The 22,659-nt window shown below is 40.2% G+C and overlaps 1 protein-coding gene across 7 annotated transcripts in view; it reads right to left on the bottom strand.

The window, feature by feature from the left end:
• Window positions 1-22,659, bottom strand: part of cacna1eb (calcium channel, voltage-dependent, R type, alpha 1E subunit b) — a 73,624-nt gene that overhangs the window by 40,210 nt on the left and 10,755 nt on the right. For all 7 annotated transcript variants that reach the window (XM_085255771.1, XM_085255772.1, XM_085255775.1 and 4 more), the window contains 2 exons: window positions 18,575-18,681; window positions 16,882-17,021 (listed from right to left, as the gene is read on the bottom strand). In XM_085255771.1, coding sequence (XP_085111897.1) covers window positions 16,882-17,021; window positions 18,575-18,681 — 247 coding nt within the window. The remainder of the gene's footprint in view (window positions 1-16,881; window positions 17,022-18,574; window positions 18,682-22,659) is intronic.

The following is a 22,659-nucleotide window of genomic DNA, read 5'->3' as shown; positions in this document are numbered from 1 at the left end:
TTTGGCATGAGCTTAAACAAGTTCATGCTCAAACCCTCCAATTATCAACAATGAAGTAAAACAATTCTGCAAAAAAGAGTGGGCCAAAATTTCTTCACAGCAATGTCAAACACTCATTACCACTTATCACAAACACTGGATAGTTCTGGCTGCCAAGGGTGGCACAACCAGTTATTAGGTTTAGGGAGAAGTTACTTTGGATAGCTTTGTTTCCATTATGAAATCATCATTTAGAAACTGCATGTTGTATTTACTTGGGCTATCCTTGTCTAAAACTAAAATTGTTTGTCGATCTGAAACATGAAAGTCACAAATCTGCAAAAAAAACAAACACCAAACATAAACAAAACCACTCAGGAAGAGGATTTTTTGTAGATGCACCTGTGGCATCAATTTTAAACTCCGTCATTCTTGAGTTATTCATATTATTTGCGACCACAAACTTTCCCCTCCCACCCTGCGGGGTGACGACAATACCCCCATCAGCCTTTAACGGCCAAGGGTTATAAAAACTAAGATTCTTCTTTGAGCAGGAAGTCGCCAACTGGTTGCATAGTTTTATATTTGTTTTAAATTGAATGTGCTCATATTTGAAACAATGGGTTTATTTTTACAGCAAAAGTATATATTTACAAAATTATATAATACTATTGAACAGATGTTAAGTAACAGGTGCATAAAGGCCAAAATGTAAAATCTCCACGTGGATGCAGCAGCTCAGAATGATAAAGAGGGAAAAAAATAAGAAATTTAGAAACCATTTTGTCATGTTATAGGCAAGATAGATCACTAAGTATAAAGAAAAAGCAAAACTGGTGGGAAAATTTTTTATACTATTGGCCTGTTTCTTGGAGAGTGAGCTGATGTGCTTTTATGCAATTAAGGAATCAGAATTCTGGGTGGTGCAGCGCTTTAGACTGTGCTCTCAGAGCAAGCAGGTCCTGGGTTCAAATCCACTGGCTGTGTGGACTTTGCATGTCCTCTCAGCGTCATGCATGTTGACATGACTGTCAGAGTCTTAGATCTGTGATGTATCCACAGTGTATCCCACCTTACCCTATAATAGCTGGAACCAGAATTCCTTCAAATTATGGAAATGATCTGGAGGCTGGAGCAAGCTTATTTTGTTAAAGGTGTAAAAATGCTGTTGAGATCGACACGCACACTCATAACATCCAAGTTCCCCCTTTAAAAACAACAAGAAACAGAGGAGAGTTTTGGTCAGCCTCTCTGGACATTAACTACAAATATGAATATACTATATATTATTATAACAGCAGCAATATGACAGTTTTGTCACCAAGTTGCTACAACGTTAATGAATTTGAAAGCCACTGAAATATAATTCTCCAAGCTGATGCAACTGAAACATTAAGTGTTGACGTAAGTCAGCCTACAAAAGCCCACAGAACTAGTTTGCCTCAAGGTTTTCTGCCAGGCTCTATATTATCTGTTTAAAGAGGAAAACTCTGTTTTGCTAACAGAAACCAAGCACTCGGAGCTTAAATTTAACCAAACTGCAGGTAAAAATTGAAACTATGATATTTAGAAAGCCCTGGAGGCAAACCGCTCCCACTACCCATCTAAAATTTATAATGCAATTTTATAGCACATTCTGTTTTAAATGCATAATGAGGTTTTCAACTGACTGACAAAAAGAAGCTCACAATATATATTTATAGCTAAATATTAACAAAACTAACAATAAAAAACTACATTTCCTTTGAAATTTTTAGCATTTTTACAAGATAAGACTTTATTGATCCCACGGTAGGGAAATTTGTGCGTTACCACAGCTCAGGTACAGATAGCAGAAGATTAAAAAGAGTATACCAGAATATAAAGTCAAAAAATACAAAATAAATAAGATAATACAATATATACAATGATAGCTGAGGTTCTCAGTACACAAACAAAGATGGTAAACATGATACCTGCTTATCATCAGCACTGTGGCACCATCACTGTGGTCGTGCCATCACAAGGACATTAACAGATCCACTAAGACAATTTAAAATGACTGAACTAATCTGGACAAAACACTCTGAATACGTTTAACTTGGGAGAAAATAAACAGAAATTGCAGTTCGAATTCCTGTGTGTCATCTAAACGGCAAACAGAAGAAATGGACTGAAATAGCATTGGTGGCTTGGCACTTGTGTGATCATTAGAGGCTATATAGCACATAATTACAGGTGTGTCACACTACTGCATACACTAAATTGTATAGAAGCCTGACATCGTGTAATGCTTTCTAAATTGTCTGAAGCATTATTGAGACTTATAGAAACAACGCAGAGGCAGCAGAGGTGGGATTTTAAATTCAATTAAACTAAATACCAAAAACAACAACTAATAGATACAAAAAGCATCTATTTCCTTTCCATTAACGTGTGGCGCTAACGAGGATACTAAACAATCGCTATTACAGGGCGTAGTTATTAGTGTTAATTGGATTTTATAGCGAGCATGTTCATACTAAGCAAGTGAGTGTGTCAGACAAAGAGATGACACAGCGAGAGACACTGAGACGGAGCGGGAGAACAGAAGTGGGAGTCTGTGGAAATAGCCTTCAAACCAAACAGAGTGAACAAAGGCAGGCAGGGGTGCAGAACCTTCAAGGCTGCGTTTCGAGCACAGCGATTCAGGCTCTCTCGAAATTAAAGCAAATATTCAATCTGCTGTGGTAGCTCGTGAATCATCCCTGCACATTCATAGGGGGTCATTTTCGTATGTTTGGTTTAGAAAATATTTGTTAGAAGTAGAATTTCCCAAAACAATCATAACTCATGCAACCCACCACTGTTTAGTATGCAGCTTTCAGTGTCATGGCTTTAAATACACCTTTCTAACTGTTTGTTAACACAAGTAACTAATCAGCCAATCACATAGCAGAAAATGAATGAATGTAGGTATGTAGATGTGGTCAAGAAAACCACGAACTGAGCATCAGAATGGAGAAAAGGTGATTTTAGAGACTCTGAACTTGGCATGTGTTGGGTCTAAACTCAGACCCCGCTGTATCCAGGACTTATTCCCATGAAAGAAAAACAAGGCAACGGTGTTCGATCGATTTCTTGCGCAAGGGAGGCCTCGTCTGTGTCCAGCACGACAAAGAACCCCAAATGGTGGCCTCCTCTCGCTGCCTTTTATTGACAAACTTCAAACAATAGTTTACAAAACACCTCCCCCTGCAACCCCGTTTGGTTACATAGACAAGGACTGTATGTAAATGTATACACTGGGTGTGTGTGTGTTATGTGAGAGTGTGTGTGTGTGTGTGTGTGTGTGTGTGTGTGTGTGTGTGTGTGTGTGTGAGACCTCCTGCTGACCAAAGGGTCGTAAACCCAGGAAGCTTACATCAAAAGAAACAGATCTTTCAGATAGGATGTATCTACAATAAAACCTCCCCCAGCACAGAGTGGCTGGAGAGGTGGTCAGGATCAAAGAGATGGCTTTGATCCTACTGCTTAAACTAAGACTATACAAATTTAAGAAACACAATGGCAACATTCAACAATTAGACTTAACAGCATGGTTGGTACCAGACAAGCTGGTCTGACTGTTTAAGAAACTGATCATCTACAGGGATTTTCCCACATGGCCGTCTCTGGGATTTACAGACAATGATGAGACAAAGAAAAATCCAGTGAGCAGCAGTTCTCTAGGCAAATGTCTTGTTGTTGCTAGACATCAGAGGAGAATGGCCAGACTGCTTTTAGCTGATAGCGACACAACAATGACCCAAATAATCACTTATGACAACCAAGGTAAGCAGAAGACCATCTCTGAATGCAGCAGAAGACCACACTGAGTGCCACTCTTGCCACCTAAGAACAGAAAACTGAGGCTGCAGTTTATACCAGCTCACCAACATTGGGCAGCAGAAGATCAGAAATACACTGCCTGGTCTGCAGAGTCTTGATTTCTGCTGTGCCATTCGTATGGTGGGGTCAGGGCTATCCTGCTTTGAATCAAAGGTTGCTGATGGTGTAATGGTGTGGAGGATAATTTCTTGGCACACTTTGGGCCCCTTAGAACTAACTGAGCATCGTTCAACCACCACAGCTGACCTGTGTATTGTTGCTGACCACTTCCATTCCTTTATGACCACAGGGTACCCATCCTCTAATGGTCACATGTCATGTCACAAAGCTCAGATAATCTTAGACTGGCTTCTTCAACATGCCAGTTAGTTCACTGTACTCAAATAACCCCCACAGTAGCCAGATCTCAATCCAACAGATAACATTTGGGTTGTGGTGGAACAGGAGATTCATATTATAGAGGTGCGGCCAACAAATCTGCAGCAGCTGTGAATACTGAGGAATATCCAAGGAATGTTTTCACCGCCTTGATGAATCTGTGGCACGAAGTTGTACTGAAGGAGGTCCATCCCAGTACTAGAAGGATGTACCTAATGAAATGTCTTGAGGGTGCATACAATTGGTATTTTATCTTTGGATCAACTCAAAATTCTTTTTAAAAAAAACCCAAAAAAACTACATCTTTGCAACTCTGTCAGGAGCCGGTCGTGTCCGGTTCCTGACAAAGATAAAGGAGACATAGCAAAGATCAACCCCAACTCTAACTTTTACAATAAAAAAAACAGGCTTTAAATCACCTTTTAGTATTCTTCTTTTTAATAAATAATGATAATTTCTTAAAGTTTCCATTTTTTTTTTTTGAGTGTCCTTGGTAGGGCTGCACGATTAATCGTTAGAAAATCGCGATCTCGATTCATACTTATGTGTGATCTCATTTCCAAATGACAACGATTTAAAAAAAAAAAAAAAAAAAAGACGACGATTGTACCGCATTTTGATCCGGGACGTACTCTGCATGAAAACAAGCGCTCACTCTTCCTGCTCAACAAATGACAAGGGCGGAGCCTTATACCACGTGATACAGAAGCTGTGCCGTGTGATGCTAAAATTAGCAGGGAAAAAACAACGGAGAGCACGTCAGGGATGACGAGAAAGTGACAGGAGAAAATCCGTCCCGGTCAACCACCCAAACATCAATAACAGGAACCTTATACAGCGCTTCCCTATACCCGTCGAACTCCCGCAGGCACAAAGAAATTACGGAGGCTATCACTTATCACCTGACCAAAGATATGGCTCCCATCAACACTGTGCAAAACGAGGGATTTAGGAAAATGATCAACACCCTAGACAAACGCTACACAGTGCCGTCCCGCAACTATTTTTCTATTGTTGCACTACCTGCTCTATACACGCAGTGTCGAGCAACGGTGGAGACGGAATTTCAAGCAGTACAACATGTTGCAGCAACCACAAAACGTGAGACATTTGTTGTTTTTATGTTTATTTATTGTTTTTATGTTCAGTCTCAACTGTTACGAAGTTGATGTGCAGTTAATAAGTGCAATAAATATTTATACTGGAAAAGAAAATCGTGAGAGAATCGTGATCTCAATTCTAAGCCAAAAAATCGTGATTCTCATTTTATGCAAAATCGTGCAGCCCTAGTCCTTGGTTGAATTGTTTCAAACATCAATAATTTGCCCTGTTTATACAGCAGAAAATTCCCATCTGAATTAATGAAATGGAAAAATATCATCAATGTAGCAAAGCTATCAGTGATGTAATAAGATAATAAAAGAGGTGGAATAGCTGCACACATGCACTCTAAAGACCTGACTCTGTGACAGTATAAAAAGCGGGCTTGTGTTCACACCGAGAGGCTAATCTCTTCCTCAGAGGCTCTTTAAGTGAAGCACCGTTGCACAGTATTGTACCACACTGGCTCTGGAGAGGCTGAATTCATTACATGCACAGAATGCAGCCTCTCCCACACACCTCCACCTACACGAAGAACACCACCAAAAACTACAGTAATCAGCAGCATCACGTTGCTTACCAGTTCGGCACAGCTCCGCAGATGGCAATGTGCAGCTGAATCAACATTAACATAATGCATCAGCAAATTAATGGCTTTGAATTAAATCTGGGGAAACATAAACTATGTGTCTAATGGCAGCGTTAATACTCTTCTGCTGAAATGGGATGATTACATAAAGTGTACTCATAATTAGTCATAGAATAAATGGTTGAGTATATGTTTTCCCAATGAAAACCCACCTGGGACCGTAAGCTATTGTTTATTTGATTCAATTATCAGTGAAATTAGAGGCTGAGACCACTGCAGCAGCTCTTTTACACCGCGTGATGCTGTCAGGGATCTTGGACGCTCATAATTCCTGAATTATTTCTTGGAGCCAATGACAGCAAGCGCCCGATTTGAAATTTACCCCAAAGTTTCGAAGGTAGACTTCACCAAACCTTTAACACAGACACACACACAACCGACATTACCAAGCAAGCAAATCGGCACCAGATCTCCAGGACTAGACTGTCATTGGTACGTCTACTACTTGTAAGTTTACCCCCTAATCCCTCAGCTACTGTTCGATACTGTACTTGAAAAGCTACCATCAGATTTGGTCAGAAGGATAACAGACGATAAGTCTCCTTTTCCTCGTCACCAGCCCAGAGTGAGATTTGACGTCACCAAATGTTAACAATCATGTTTCTGCCTAATCAAATCTGTGCTTTAGAGAGTGGATATCACCCTTATAACAGTGAGTGAATAAACCGAAGCTGCTCGAAAAAACCTCTCAAACACAACTCTAGAGAACAACAAATGCCCCATCTAGTCATTGTAGCACCAGGAGGCCCCTTCAGTGAATGAGCCACGATTTGAAACTTTTGCAAAAATGCACCGATTGCCTTTTTTAAACATTAAGATAGTAAAAACAGTATACTCTCTGTCAGCTCTAAGATTTTAGATAATATGATGTAATAAAACTATCCCTGAATAATGTAAATAGAACCTGAGGTGAAGAACAACATGTGAACAACATAGTGTGTGAAAAGTACCCCCCCATGATTCAGTAGTTTGTAGAACCACATTCTGCTTGAAGTGTGACTTTATAGGTCTCCCACATGGCTGTGGAGGCATTTTGCTTCAGCTCATTGAGGTTTGTAGCTATTTGTTCATGTGCAGCTCTGTTAAAGTTGCACCACTGCGTTTCACTCAGATTGAGGTCTGGGCTGGCTCCTTCAGCTGTTCTGTTGTAGATTTGCTGCTGTGTTTGGGATCATTGTCCTGTTGTGTGATCTTATTTGGTCAAGCTTTAGCCGTCAGACACATCTGACTTTAGAATACTTTGTATACAGAAGAGTTCATGGTCGACTCATTGAAGATGCCCAGACCCTGTGACTGCAAAACAACCCCAAATCATCATCACTCCCCACTGTGCCTCGCAGTTGCTATGAGGTGTTTGTGATGATGTGCTATGTTTGGTTTTCATAAATATGATGAAGTACATTATGGTCACACATCTCTATTTTACCAGGACAGTACTGCTGTATCATTATGAAATGTTCTTCAAAACCTCATTAATTTGATGTTAGATGTGTGAATTTTATTCCAGTACTTCTCGTAATGTCACTTTGCAATGAGCATCCTTTGGTGTAAATTTCTAGAAACAGCTCACACCAGCCTAACCCATTTTAACCCTTACCTCCAGATTATTATTTCACCTTCGTGGCCCTTTCCTGTAAATCAAATAATAAATAAATCAAATAATAGCAAATGGGTTTTTGAGCTTCTTATAAAATCTAAATCTTTTAGCTCCACGCATCACTGCGCTCACTGTGCTTGATGAGAGTTGAGCAGCGATAGTGTGCAGAAAATGGTTGATGGGGGAGAGACGCTAAATGTATGTATGACTTGTCTCACTCCCGTGTGTCTGTCTCTGTGCCAGATGGCATAATGAATCACTCCCAACTCCCACCCAGCTGTATTATTCATCCTGTCTAAAGAGCAACAATTTTAGCAAAGTGTCACACTCGCAGAGGTATGAGTGCAGGCACAGCTGGGATCAATATCATTATGACTGACGAGGGAGTTGTCAGAACTAATCTACCAACAGGAGGGCAACAGGTTCACTGGCAACAATTTGTACCTGTGACCTCAGAAATAGAGTAATAAGCACACACATGCACACACACACACACACACACACGCCTAACTCATCTGAGAGTCATTTCACTGCTAATCAAAGCATCGCGTCCACCTGTGCCAATCTGTTTGCTGCAGGATATAATTGACCATTTTAGGAATCCCAGTGATTTAAATTGGATTGTGGGTAAGTTATTCTAGCTGTTGTCCTTTTTTTGCTACACACTCTTTGCTCAGATTAGGGATTTTAATTGAGCTCAGTGTCCCAGCAGATTTGCTTCTAGCAATGCATTAATATGAAATGAAATGAATGCCGCCAGCGCTGGCCCAGTGGCCTCGATTATATTCCCAGTGGGCCTCTATGACACATGTGTGTTTTCTTTTAAGTCTGACTTACTTGTGCTGTGGCACCAGAGCCAGAGCGTCGGAGTGTGTGCGAGTGAGGGGGGCGGCATATGTACCATCAGAAAATGTGTCAGATAGGTGGCAGGAAACCAGGTCGTCCGTTACCAATTCCAGCCACAACTGGATTTGGTAACACAGAAGATCTGTTAGCTGCACAAAGTACACTGACAACTTTGAACACACTGTAAGTGACATGATTTGAAAGCTTAACATCAATCAGGAAGTTCTCAAAAACTACCCAAAATGCCACATTCTTAAAAGTAACTCGACATGTCCAATCAGTGATTGCACAGGTGAGATCATACAGAAACTCTTAACCAGACATCACTCCTCAGTCTGTTGTTGTTGCTCTTTAACAGTGTCGGGGGAGGAATGCAGATCCTCTTTAAAACTCAGCTAAATTTGCTAAACGCATCACAAGGAAACGTCTCGTTCTGCACAAGAACCCCTGTGACTGGTTTCTGATTATTTTATTGCACGTGCTGGTCGAGGTTGAGCTGGCATTTTCCAACCCAGCAGTCGGTGGCATCACACAATACGGCTTCACGGTTATAAGCCCATTAATGGGAGAACAACAAGCAGAAAAAAACCCCCAAAACAACAAAGTTCTGTGAATTGCAGTCTAGTGGAGTAGAAGAATGAGTGCTAATAAATAGCATAAAATGAAAGTGAAATACAACTATCTTCAAAATTGTACAGTACTTAAGTAAATGAGAACTCCACTGACTCAGCATTGTGCTTCTATAATTTTGTCTGACTCACTTTACCCACAATGCTGCTGAGAGCCCGCAGTTCAGCCGGAGATTCTGGTGTGTTGTGCCAACCGTGCCTAACGTCAGTCAAAAGTCTGGCAACATCGCTTCTTGTCATTCCACTCCCTCTGATTTTATTTTATTTTTCAAACATTCAACAGGTTATGCAGCTCATTCTGGAGAGACAAGTTTTTCCCACGTATACGTTAGTTCTCTCTAAGGGGGAAACCAGAGACCATGCAACACCAGGGACTTGTAGCGATGACTAGCAATAAAATTGCTCGTCCTCAACTTTGAACTGACACCATTTAACCAGTAGATACAGAGGATATTTCTGGTTAACACATAATGAGAAGGGAAAGACACAAGAAGTTTACCTACACAATCACAGCCAGGACTGTTTGCTACTGTCCATCTGACAGATACAAAGCAACAGGCGAAACACTAATCCCTGCAAACTACACTTTAGAACACTATGAAATAAATCCTTTAACCCCGACAATATCCTTTGTATGGTCACATTCATGCAGTGCTCAGACCTGGTATGAAACAACAGTACAGTGAAGCTCAGTGAATTACAAAAACTGGCAAAAACCTTCCCTACATACATGTAATGTCACTTTTTGTTTTGAAATCATCTATTACACATAATATATATCATTTGTAATGATTTCAGTGTCATAGAAATAATTCCAATGAGCATTATAGATACTGATAATCCTGGTACCCCAGGCAGTTTCTATAGTAGGTTTCATCCAGATTGATTAATTATGGTAAATGGCCTGTATTTGTATAGCGCTTTTCTAGTCCCTAAGGACCCCAAAGCGCTTTACACAACCAGTCATCCACCCATTCACACACACAATCACACACTCTGGTGTGTTATAGTTATATAATTATCACTGTATAAAATAAAAGTAGGTTCTGGAAATACTTTTTACATATTTCATACTTTACAGTAAAAGGGGACTCTATCAGCTCCATATTTTTATTCTTGGATTCTATTAAAGTTGCTTTGTGCGATTGACTGGGTGATGGGTAGTCCCTGTGTTCATCCACTGTCAGAAAACTGTCTGTTTAAACCAACTTTCTTCTGAGTGGTTGCCCCACACAAACAGAAGGTTTGAACAGCAGGTTGGGGTTCACAGTCAAAACTGTGTACATGAGATGACCATATTAGAAATATCTCCTCTCAGTGACATCATACAGAGCCAAGATTAGAAAAAAAAAACTTACTGAACAAGATATTTAAAGCACTCTGAAGTCATAGGGATTTCTTAACTACAATACTTGAAACTTTGGCCATGTTTATATGAACATCCACGGCTTTAACAGTATATCTTTGACAGAAAATAAGGAAAAGTACAACAGGTTAAAGATGAATCACCAATTGTTTTTCAGAGCTCTCTGTGTTTAAGACATCTTTTCAGATTTAAACAATAATTCTGTGATATTAGGTACAGAACAGGCTGACTATAGTTGGGTTTGGTAGTGATAACCTCTCTGAACAGTACACAAACTCCACTGGAGCTTCAAGTGATAACCTACAAAATAAAATAAAATGCAGCTGTGGTCACCCTTTTCTGCTGCAACGATAACTGGTAAATACTGAAGAGACGTGTGAAGAGACAACAGAGACGTGAATTGTGCTGCTGGTATGGTTTCTGTAGCTGTTTGAAGGTTCTGAATTTGTGAAACCTGCTTGGCAGCTACATAATTACATCCTTTTTAGACTTCGTCCAAGCATGTTTAGCTCAGTGCTATAAGTTAGTGCTTTAAGGTTTAAGTTCTAGACTATCCTGCATGCCTGTGATGTCCTATAACAGATAATCCCTGGTTCTGCCATACTCCACTAACAGAAAAATATGTTTTTAGCTCCTGAGTCAGATAGCGCTTTGTTTCTTTTAGCCAGACAGTCTCTTAATGAAAAAGTTAAAGCATACAGGGAGTGCAGAATTATTAGGCAAGTTGTATTTTTGAGGAATAATGTTATTCTTGAACAACAACCATGTTCTCAATGAACCCAAAAAACTCATTAATATCAAAGCTGAATGTTTTTGGAAGTAGTTTTTAGTTTGTTTTTAGTTTTAGCTATTTTAGGGGGATATCTGTGTGTGCAGGTGACTATTACTGTGCATAATTATTAGGCAACTTAACAAAAAACAAATATATACCCATTTCAATTATTTATTTTTACCAGTGAAACCAATATAACATCTCCACATTCACAAATATACATTTCTGACATTCAAAAACAAAACAAAAACAAATCAGCGACCAATATAGCCACCTTTCTTTGCAAGGACACTCAAAAGCCTGCCATCCATGGATTCTGTCAGTGTTTTGATCTGTTCACCATCAACATTGCGTGCAGCAGCAACCACAGCCTCCCAGACACTGTTCAGAGAGGTGTACTGTTTTCCCTCCTTGTAAATCTCACATTTGATGATGGACCACAGGTTCTCGATGGGGTTCAGATCAGGTGAACAAGGTGGCCATGTCATTAGTTTTTCTTCTTTTATACCCTTTCTTGCCAGCCACGCTGTGGAGTACTTGGACGCGTGTGATGGAGCATTGTCCTGCATGAAAATCATGTTTTTCTTGAAGGATGCAGACGTCTTCCTGTACCACTGCTTGAATAAGGCCCTCTCTGCCCTTTACCAATCCAGCCACGGGCCCATCCATCTGGCCCATCAAGACTCGCTCTCATTTCATCAGTCCATAAAACCTTAGAAAAACCAGTCTTGAGATATTTCTTGGCCCAGTCTTGACGTTTCAGCTTGTGTGTCTTGTTCAGTGGTGGTCGTCTTTCAGCCTTTCTTACCTTGGCCATGTCTCTGAGTATTGCACACCTTGTGCTTTTGTGCACTCCAGTGATGTTGCAGCTCTGAAATATGGCCAAACTGGTGGCAAGTGGCATCTTGGCAGCTGCACGCTTGACTTTTCTCAGTTCATGGGCAGTTATTTTGCACCTTGGTTTTTCCACACGCTTCTTGCGACCCTGTTGACTATTTTGAATGAAACGCTTGATTGTTCGATGATCACGCTTCAGAAGCTTTGCAATTTTTAGACTGCTGCATTCCTCTGCAAGATATCTCACTATTTTTGACTTTTCTGAGCCTGTCAAGTCCTTCTTTTGACCCATTTTGCCAAAGGAAAGGACGTTGCCTAATAATTATGCACACCTGATATAGGGTGTTGATGTCATTAGACCACACCCCTTCTCATTACAGAGATGCACATCACCGAATATGCTTAATTGGTAGTAGGCTTTCGAGCCTATACAGCTTGGAGTAAGACAACATGCATGAAGAGGATGATGTGGACAAAATACTCATTTGCCCAATAATTCTGCACTCCCTGTATAATTTGTTGCAAACTCTTACAGATGCCTAACGAGAGAATTTGAAAGCAATCAGTACCGCTCAGGATGAATTATTTAAACCGATTGAACGCTTTGACCTTGCAAATTCTGTGAAACTCAGTCAGCAACACAGCTGTTGAGCATTTATGCCGGCCTTAACTGGTCTGTAAACGTGATGCTGATGTCCCTTTTATGTAAGAGGCAGAGAGAGAGAAATAAGAAACACAGAGGAAAAAAAATATGTGGGTGTCAGATTGAAATGAGATGTCAACATGCCAACAGCAATCTTCCCTGAATGTAAAATAATGTACACTTAACCATAAACAGCATACCAGCAATAACAATGGGCAACTCCCGCATGATTAATTCACTAAAGCCAGTTTTATAGGGAACAAATTAAGACTCTTGGTGTTTTTCTACAGTCTGTCTTCTTTTTATCTTCCTTTTTCTACCGCTTGTTTTCTGTCTCCTTTCTTCTCCATCCATCCACTCCTTCTCTGCTTTTGCATAACATCTCCGGCGCTACATTCACATTTAATTCACAGAGGTCCTGGGGGCGAACCAAAGCAGGTTTTAGACACAACTGCCAATCCACTTATCCACCCACCTATTCCTGACTGCAGAGCCTGACTGTGCAGTGGAAACACACACTTTTCTTTGTGTTATGTTTTCCTGCGGATCTATGGAGTATAAAGATGTACGTGCTTAGGAAAAACAAATATATCAACAACAATCGAAGACCAGCCCAGCGGTCGACCATTCCTTACTGTATGTCACCCAGGCTTGCAGCACGGTGGGATTTAAAGCCTTTCAGCTTAAGGTATTAATAAATGTTGACATAAACAGAAACAACTACATGAAAGCGCCAACATAACTCGACAATAGGTGTCTGAAATCAATCTTCTGCTTCAGCAGCCAGCGCCTGTAAGTAAAAATTTACTCTGTCACTAAAAGCTGTGATTTGTGATTAAAACCTAGTCAAACGTACACATAGAAACACACACAGAAAAAATTAGAAAATTTCCCAACCTGGTAGCGCCAAGCAAAATTTTAAAATGTAAAGTTATAGGTGGAAGAAGGGGATGGGGTGGCTAGATGCTATAAATACTATATTAGCATTGGTAAGCATTTAGCTAGTGAACTAGCTAAACTAACCATCATCAGGCACATAACCACAACTTCCATCCATCCATTCGCTTCCGCTTATCCTTTTCAGGGTCGCGGGGGGCGCTGGAGCCTATCCCAGTTGTCATAGGGCGAGAGGCGGGGTACATCCTGGACAGGTCGCCAGTCTGTCGCAGGGCTAACACACAGGGACAGACAACCATTCGCACTCACTTTCATTCACACATTCACACCTAGTGACAATTTGGATTATTCAATTAACCTATCCCCACAAGCTGCATGTCTTTGGACGGTGGGAGGAAGCCGGAGTACCTGGAGGGAACCCACGCAAACACGGGGAGAACATGCAAACTCCACACAGAAAGACCCCGGCCTGATGGTGGAATTGAACTCAGGACCTTCTTGCTGTGCGGCAACAGTGCTAACCACCGTGCCACCGCGCTGCCCCATAACCACAACTTCTGATCTTAAATCACTGTCAGTTAGCTAAACACAATACATGTTAATTGCAAACATGGCATTAGAGTACTTACTAAGGCATCGACTCCTGCACATTAAACCTAATTCCCGCTACAAGTCAGAGCTTTTGCTGCTCAGCGCTATTGCTAATGGCAAGGTAATATAATACCTTCTAAAGCTAGTGGAACAGGTAGTTAGCATGTACAGTATGTACAGTTAGGACTGTTAGACAATGTGAACGATAACAAAAGAATATTTTAGTCTCTGTTTAGATAACTCCTAGCTTAGCCTAGTAAGGAAAAGGGCTTTAGCTGGTGTAAATAACACATTTGTCAATATGCAATTGTAGATTGAAATGGCATTTATGTTGTGGTTTTTATTCTTAACAGGTGTCCACACAGGCAGTGGCGACCATAGACGATTCAGTTGCATTAAGCGACTTCAATCAACGATGGCTAAAGTAACAGCTGGCGATGTGGAAAGAGCAGCTCCCAAAGTTAGATTTTAAAGGTAAGCAAAAGAACCAATTAATTAATGATTAGTTTACAGTACAGTGGTAGTGTCCATTCGGGGAGGTATTTATTGTTCAACTACTAGTTCTCCAAAATCATAACTGCAAATTGTTCGACATGGAAGATGCTATGCGACAGTCAGAAGCTGATCTGCTGACAAGTGGTCCAGAGCAGGAAGGGAAAAACAAAGTACATACAGTGGCTGCACTTTTCATTTCTTTGAACACCTGGTATCCATTTAGCTCTTTGTTTGTTGTAACTTCTCCGCAGCTGCCTGATGTATCAACAATAACACAAGGAAAAGTAGCACACAGACAGATTGTACCACATATTTTTGACTTTGACCCCTGACAAAAGACGCTCACTGTGGTTAGACAGGCAAGTCCGAAGCTGCCCACAGGCTGCTAACGGACTAACAACATGCTACCCCCAGTGAACTATAATTTTTCCCACTGGATGTACCTGTGTGCCAATTTTTGTTGCTCACCTCCTGATCAAGTAGGAGGAGTTGGTTTATTATAGTAAGATTATAATCCTGATATCGAGAGGTCCTGAAATGTCCATATGTAACTAGGTGCTGGAGAAACACTCAAACTAGATCAATGAAATCACTTACTGGCAACTTCATTAATGTTATTATTTACATGAGTCCTTCATGGCAGACTTGAAAAATGATTGGTAAGTATCCAGACAGACAAACAGGAGAAGAAAAAAGACTGCAGGAAGCTTGAAAATGGAGTATGAATCCAAAGACTAAAGGGAAGTCCACCCCAAAAAAGATCTCCATAAAATGTTCTTATGCTGTGTTTTAATCGATCGAGCCGGTGTGCTGTAAACTTTGTGGTTTTATTTTCAATAGACTGATCAAATCAAGAAGTCTAAAGTAGTCATATCAGGCACCCCTGTTTCCAGATGTTAAAGCCATGTTACTTTATCTATTTTATAATGTTATGCGACTTACTCTTAATAGCACCAAATCACAACAACAGTCACCTCAAGGTGCTTTCTATTGTCAGACCCAACAATAATACAGAGAAAAACTCAACAATCAGACGACCTCCTACGAGCAAGCACTTGGCGACAGTGGGAAGGAAAAACTCCCTTTTAACAGGCAGATCTTAACTCACACTGACTTTCACTTCTTCAACTTCGATCGCATAAAACTTTCCAGTTAATCTTAAAAGAAATAGCAAAGAAATAGCCAAAAATCTCTGTTTTTTTCGTAGAAAGTAAAAGATAGAAGCCTTGTATATAAAAAAACTACCTTATCGTTAACCCCAAGTGGAATTAAATCAGGACAGGTGCAAACTAAACACGACAGTGCTGAAACAACTCCATCTGCAGTCTTTACGCCAATCAGCTGCAAGATTCAAAGCACTAACAGGTGAATAACACCGATCATTCAGCTATGAAGTGAAGGTTTTTTGGGGACGTCATCACAACCTTGCACATATTACCAAAACTGCACCAAGACAGCTCTTACAGCTCTCAGCACCTCCAAGCAGGACAGTGTTCCCCAGCATGGAAAACCTACTCAAGAAACCTGTTCTGACTCTATGAACATGACGAGGAGGATGACTTTGAACCAACCTTCAAAATCTTAGAATTTCAATCTGATCGCGCCTGTTTGGGATGCACCCAAATTATGTGTTGCCAGTGTGCTAGTGCCAGACACCAGCGGACACCCATAAGAGTCCAGTGTCTATGCCTCACAGATGGAAGTAGTTTTTTTTAGGGACGAGCCATATTAAGGTGGTCTTATTGTTACAGTTCATATACTGAATGTGAGTTTAATGTCATATTATGGGTTAAATGTTTTCAATTTCACGCTCCAATCGCAGCTGTACCATCAAAAATAATTCATTTGCTACCCCATGATTGGTCTCTTCTCAACAGCTGCAGCAGAAGAGTCTTGTGCGTGATGTAGTATTTTAAGCCAAGATGACAGAAAGAAAAACTAAAATACTGAAATCTGGTTACATTAACTACATAAACCTACGGGATTGTTAAATTCTGTTTTAACCATTTTCAAAAGAAGATGGGAACACAGGCAGAAACTTCGGCTGCTTCTCAAATTCCCTGCTTTGCTCAGATCTGATTGGCTCCCAGTCAGAGAGTTTATGGCGATGTTCAGAAGTGATATTTCTTCCTCCTCCAAAAACAGATTTCTCCAGTATGTTTGGCAAGTAATAACTTGACAATGTTTGAGACAAAGACTTCTCACTTTGTTGAAAATTCAGGTCGTCAAGGAGACCAACTGATGTTACTCACCCACTGAGCACGACTATGAAGTCCATGACGTTCCAGCCATTCCTTAGATAGGAGCCTTTATGGAAAACAAAACCAAGTGCCACCAGCTTGATCCCTGCCTCGAAGCAGAATATCCCAATAAAGTATGGCTCAGTCTTCTCCTGCGGGAATGACATGCATATATAGGTCAGCAGGGTCTTCAGAAAAGTCATTTTACACTTTCAAATAGACAAATATACAGACTGCACTTGCTTAGACAGACAGAAGAATGAACAATAAGATATTTAACAATGCTTTTTTTGTACCTCGTGCCTTAGAGTGAATGGAAACAATTGAAATTAAACTTCCTTGACTTAAGAAGAACGTGGGAGAGGGGAGTGAAGTGGGGGAAGTGTGTTTGGTGAAACCTTAATTACCATTTCCAAAAACTGTTTTCTTCCTCCGCCTCCTGCTCCTAAAGTAATAATCTCAGTGAGGAAGGTGTGGATGAAGTGGAAAAGCTCTACGGCTCACACTGCACAGTAAAACATCACCCACTTCTCAGAGATCCAATTATGTCTAAAGAATTTGATGTAAATGTCTAACATATTCTAATTCACTCAGTTATGTCACTTTAGCCACCCTGTAACTCCTCACTGCCTCCTTATTAAAATCTAATAATCTCAACTGGCAAATGGTTAATCTGCTTGCAGCTAATTGTGTGCTCTTAACTCAAAGGGATGTTCTTTTCATTGATATTATAAATCTTTACATCATTATTGAAACCTAAACATATTCTCATGGTGACAATCACTCAGCTTTGTTTCTTGTCACAGACTGTATATAAAAGATGGACACCTGAAAAGTAAAGTCAGTGTGGAAGTTCCTTATACTGGTATTTATTGCTACTGACCAGCAGGGGGCAGTAACTCTGGTTGCTAAAAAGAAATCTACAAGTGATTGGCCTTACATCTCATTTAATTTACTACATCACTTTTTTTTAACCTATATTATTAGATGTAGTGAACTCCATCGCTGTATTCATCCTTGCAAAATGTGGTCACCTGGTTAACTTGTAAGCTAAACTGGTGCTCCAGTTATTAACTTTTCTTACCTGGCAAAGGTAGTACAGCCACCATGTCCATGTTGATGACACAGTCATGCTAGCTGTTACTTCCATTTCAATAACATATCACTACATGGGCTCTGGGACTTCCAGATTATACAGAAACATGTTGGAAAAGCTTGAAAAGATGAGACTTTATGGAAGAAAAATTGCAGTTTTTTTGTTTCAGATTTCAACTTCTTCTACTCCTATACCAGAGCCCATGTGGAGGTTTTGGCAATATAGTGACCCTTGTTATTCAGGAGATCACTGCAGCGCCCTTAGCACCAGTCTACACAGTATAATCACAGCTAGCTGGCTACACAATCCATGTGGCAGTCCTAAACAAGGCCAACATAATTTAGAGCTTTAGAACATGGCTAACTTGTAATTTTGTTTTTTTCAGAGCTGCCCGTGTTTTTATGATGTATGGTGTCAAAACACCCAAACGGCAACAGCCAGAAATGTTCAGCTTAAGGCATAAAATGGGATTTTACAAGCTAGTGGGTGAGAGCATGATGGCTGTGTACATCTTTTATATACATTTTGTACATTTGTGTGTGTGTGTGTGTGTGTGTGTGTGTGTGTGTGTGTGTGTGTGTGTGTCGTGACAGCAGATTTTGTCCTCACCAGTCTCTTTGCCATGGGGGTCTTATCCTCTCCGGGGAGGTGCTGCTCCAAGGCCAGGACAACACAGTTAGCGGTGATGGTGGCCAGGATCATGTACTCAAATGGTGTAAAGGCCGCTAAGTTAAGGAAAGTTTTTTTCTGCACAGTGCAAGGACAAAGACGCCACATAAAAACAGATAAAGCTGATGACACAAGACAAGTTAAGTTCTCCTGGAGTTTACAGCTTGAATACACTGACGGCAATCACAGTTTTTCACACACGCAGCAATTATTGGAAACATCGTAGCGAATGTTTTAAAGGTTCAGTGGTTCAGTGGAAGGTAAAATAAATAAAATAAAAAAATCTAGACGGATGTATGAGGATGATTAAATGACAGATGAATAATGGCATGGTTCATATTCTCTGGTATTGGAAGCAATCTGTTAGAGAGATTGCGGTAACCATGGCAACCTGCTTTTAAAAGTGCTTTTCATGAAGAGAAAGCGATCAGGTTAGGGAGGGAATGAGAGCACTGTGAAGTCACCTTGGCCTGAGTGGTCTACTGCACAAACTACAGGCAGAAGTTCCCGCGGCTCCTTTCACTGCCAACAACAGCCGACGCCGCAGCGGACGACACAGCACGCGTTACACATTGTCTTTGTATGACAAACACGCGTGTTCAAACATCATCTGCTAGCACCTAAAGAAAGGTTGCTCCTCAGACTGCTCAGTTTTAGGCTAATTCAATTCATTGTGAGGTTTTAATGAGCGAGCTTTTCCAAATGAAGCCAGAAGCAATCCAACATTCATCTGCAATCAACAGAAAATGACTCAACATCAAGTTTGATAATCGCTTAATCATTTAGGACATTCTTCAAGAAAGTAGGTCACTCATGCTTCCTGCTTTTCTAAAGTTTGAATTTTCTGTTTTATTTGACTGCAAAGCAGTTTTGGACCGATGCGGACCCCTGTGAGGTTATCACGTTGAACTTCAGAGAGCAATCATTTTCTAAATGATCATTAACGTCAGCTCTGATAAGAGGTGATATGTATCTAATATGAAAATAATGTTACATTTAAGTCACTCTCATCCATTATGAATTTCACCTTTATACTTAGAGGATAAATGTACAAATAAATGATAATGGAAGGTACTGAAGGCTTAAATCCCGTGTTTGAAGGTGTTTTCAAACTGAACTTATTTAAAAGAAGTTAGCAGATCAACAGCAAAATAGAAATTATTTACACGTACAAGCAATGATGATTTGCTGTTTTTCTTTGTCTCTTGTGACATTAAATACTTTCTTTTTGAAGTCTTAGTTAGACAAAAAAAGAGTTATGAAATTTGTCATGAGATTTTTTTTAGAGTCAGACTAGACAAAAGTTGGCACATAATATGGTCGGTGTCATATTGTCCTATTTAATTCAATTTATATAGTGCCAAATCACAGCAACATTGGCCTCAGTGTGCTTTTTTATTGTAAGGTAAAGACCGTATAATAATACAACCTATGAGAGATACTTTGCTGCACATGTTGCAGCAAACATGCTTTGTAATAGATACTGTTTCAAAAATCCAGTATCAGTCAGCTTGATTTGTTATCCATAGAACTGATAAGTTAAAAATAAATAAGAAAAATCACAGATGTACCAACTGTAAAAACAGTGTGTAGTTGGCTCTAAAATATTAATATTAAACCATTTTTTCCTTCAAATCAGTGATTTTAAACTTAGTGGTTTAAATGCAGAATATTAACATAACTTAAACTAACACAACTTGACCTGAGCGGATCATTGCCAGTTTTCTTGCGAGTGAAACATCTGTCTGCACCTGTATACATGCATGGGCCCAAGGGTTGCACAATATGGACATGAGCAGTGGCATACGCTGCGTGTGACTGTATGCACCCCAACACTTGTGACTTTCAGTCTCTCAGAGTTCCCATGAGGTCGGAGCTCCTCATTATTAATTTTCCTGCCATGAGTGAAATGGGGTTACTGACTCACAAGGGAGCGCTGAGATGAGGACCTCTGGGACCCACACTGACTCACATTGACAAGTCCGCATTGTTGCCATTGAAAGTGGATGAAAATAGCTAAAGTGGGAAATACTTAATGGGCCCACTCTGTTGCTAACTGTTAACTGTTACCTGTTAAGTATTAGTTATTATGCAAGTTTTAGCCCAGTTACATGAATCACGCTCACTGCTTATAGCCAGAACATCACTCTGTCCAAGAAGCAGCTCTTCTGCATGTGTTGTATCAAATCAAATCCATGTCCAGGGAACTTAGAACAAGACTAACCCAATTCAAATTACTACACCGAATTTACCGCTGAGCACATAGATTATACAGGGATGTCAGACTAGGGTGGGCACATATGATTTGGAGTTGTCCTAAAACCCCAAATTTTTGGACTGAGGTCGGTTATTCCCTTTTCGCCAAGATTATTCGCCAAGATGATAATTCTGGGTAATCCATCACCCCTCATACAGGCTACTGAATAAAATGGAGAGATTTCACCTGAAGTGGGATCCATACCTTTTCAAAAATAAAATGATCAAATTAAAACTTAGAGTTAGATGGACACTGGGATCCTATCCTTAAGTCCCACATAGATAAACCACCACCGCCACCCTTTTTTCTCCCTTTCTCTCTTCTTTAGTTTGGTTCACATCTCCCCACTGCTCTACTGTCGTGCTGATGCTATTTCTGCCTCATGTGGTTTGTATTTACACTGGACTGGTGGTGTTTTTCCAATAAAAATTCAATAAAATATTAATTAATAATAAATCAAAATAAATCAAATCAACCATATAATAATAATAATAATAATAATAATGGTAAATAAATGGTAAATGGCCTGCATTTGTATAGCGCTTTTCTAGTCCCTAAGGACCCCAAAGCGCTTCACACTACATTCAGTCATTCACCCATTCACACACACATTCACACACATAATGATACGTAAAACTGAGCAACAACCAAATCAGTGTAGCACTCAAAGTAACAGTTATTCGAATAGCCTATTGCACTTCCTCTGCCGCAATTTCTACTGTCTAAAGCCCAAATGAGTTTACACAGCCAACAGCAGTCAACGCAAACATGCTTCATGTCCTTTGTGTCTACAAACACAAAGGACATGAATAATTTAATGAAATGACTTAAATGATGATGCAGTGATTGATTTCCTTCACTGAATACGAAGTAAGCAGGCAGTAAAAACATATTTGAAGCTAACTCTTTACACTGCAATCAATTATAACCAGGCAGTTCACAGCTTGTTTTGTCAAAGCTACATTAAAGGCATTTGACAATAATTAATGTGATGGATAACGGGACTAAAGAGAGTGTCAGGAGTCTGCTAGAAGATCTTAATGTTGCATGCAAGTAAATGGAAACAAATGGCTGTCTGCAAGGCAGAATGATGTATTTATAATCTACAGGATATAATGCAAGCAAAACATGTCAGCAGTCGTGATTTGTCCCTCCGTGAGATAAAGATTGTAATATTGAAAAAAACAGCTGGCACTGATTTTTATGTACTAAATCATTTTCTTTAGATCAATTAAATCGATTGATTACTGTAGTTATAAAGACTAATTAACATGCAGGAGGCTGGGATGGTGCAGCTTATTTAACCTGATTATTTTTTTTACCTATAAATGTCCCAGTCATTGATAATTTTGCACAAATTCTAATATTCTGGTATACATTTGCAGCAGCATACACTCTATCAGTGCACCGCCAATCAGTGTAGCTCGTTCCTGTAGATTTTGAACCTCAAATCTCGAAACTTTATTCACTCTGTCAACACTAATGACAGTGATGCTCTCACAGCCCACGATCCACGGCAGTACTACTGGCCAGCTCTCTCCCACATACCTCTGCCTCGGTGATACCGACAGTCACATTACCATGCTGTCAGTGGCCAGCTAGTCTTGACCACTAGCCCCACTCCCACACACCCACAGAGCCTGTGGTTAGGTAACAGTGGGAGACTGGCACGCGGCACTGGAGGGGGTGTAAGACAGGAGGAGCAGTGGGCAGATATGGCAACTCAGAGGTGCTGCCAAACTGATTTTGGTATCAAAACACTGAAGCA

Source organism: Mchenga conophoros, linkage group LG18, assembly GCF_057382185.1.
Source record: "Mchenga conophoros isolate Kocher_MC1m ecotype Shallow Benthic linkage group LG18, M_conophoros_male_GT1.1, whole genome shotgun sequence".
Classification (NCBI taxonomy): domain Eukaryota; kingdom Metazoa; phylum Chordata; class Actinopteri; order Cichliformes; family Cichlidae; genus Mchenga; species Mchenga conophoros.
This window is presented reverse-complemented; position numbering and strand designations above follow the sequence as displayed.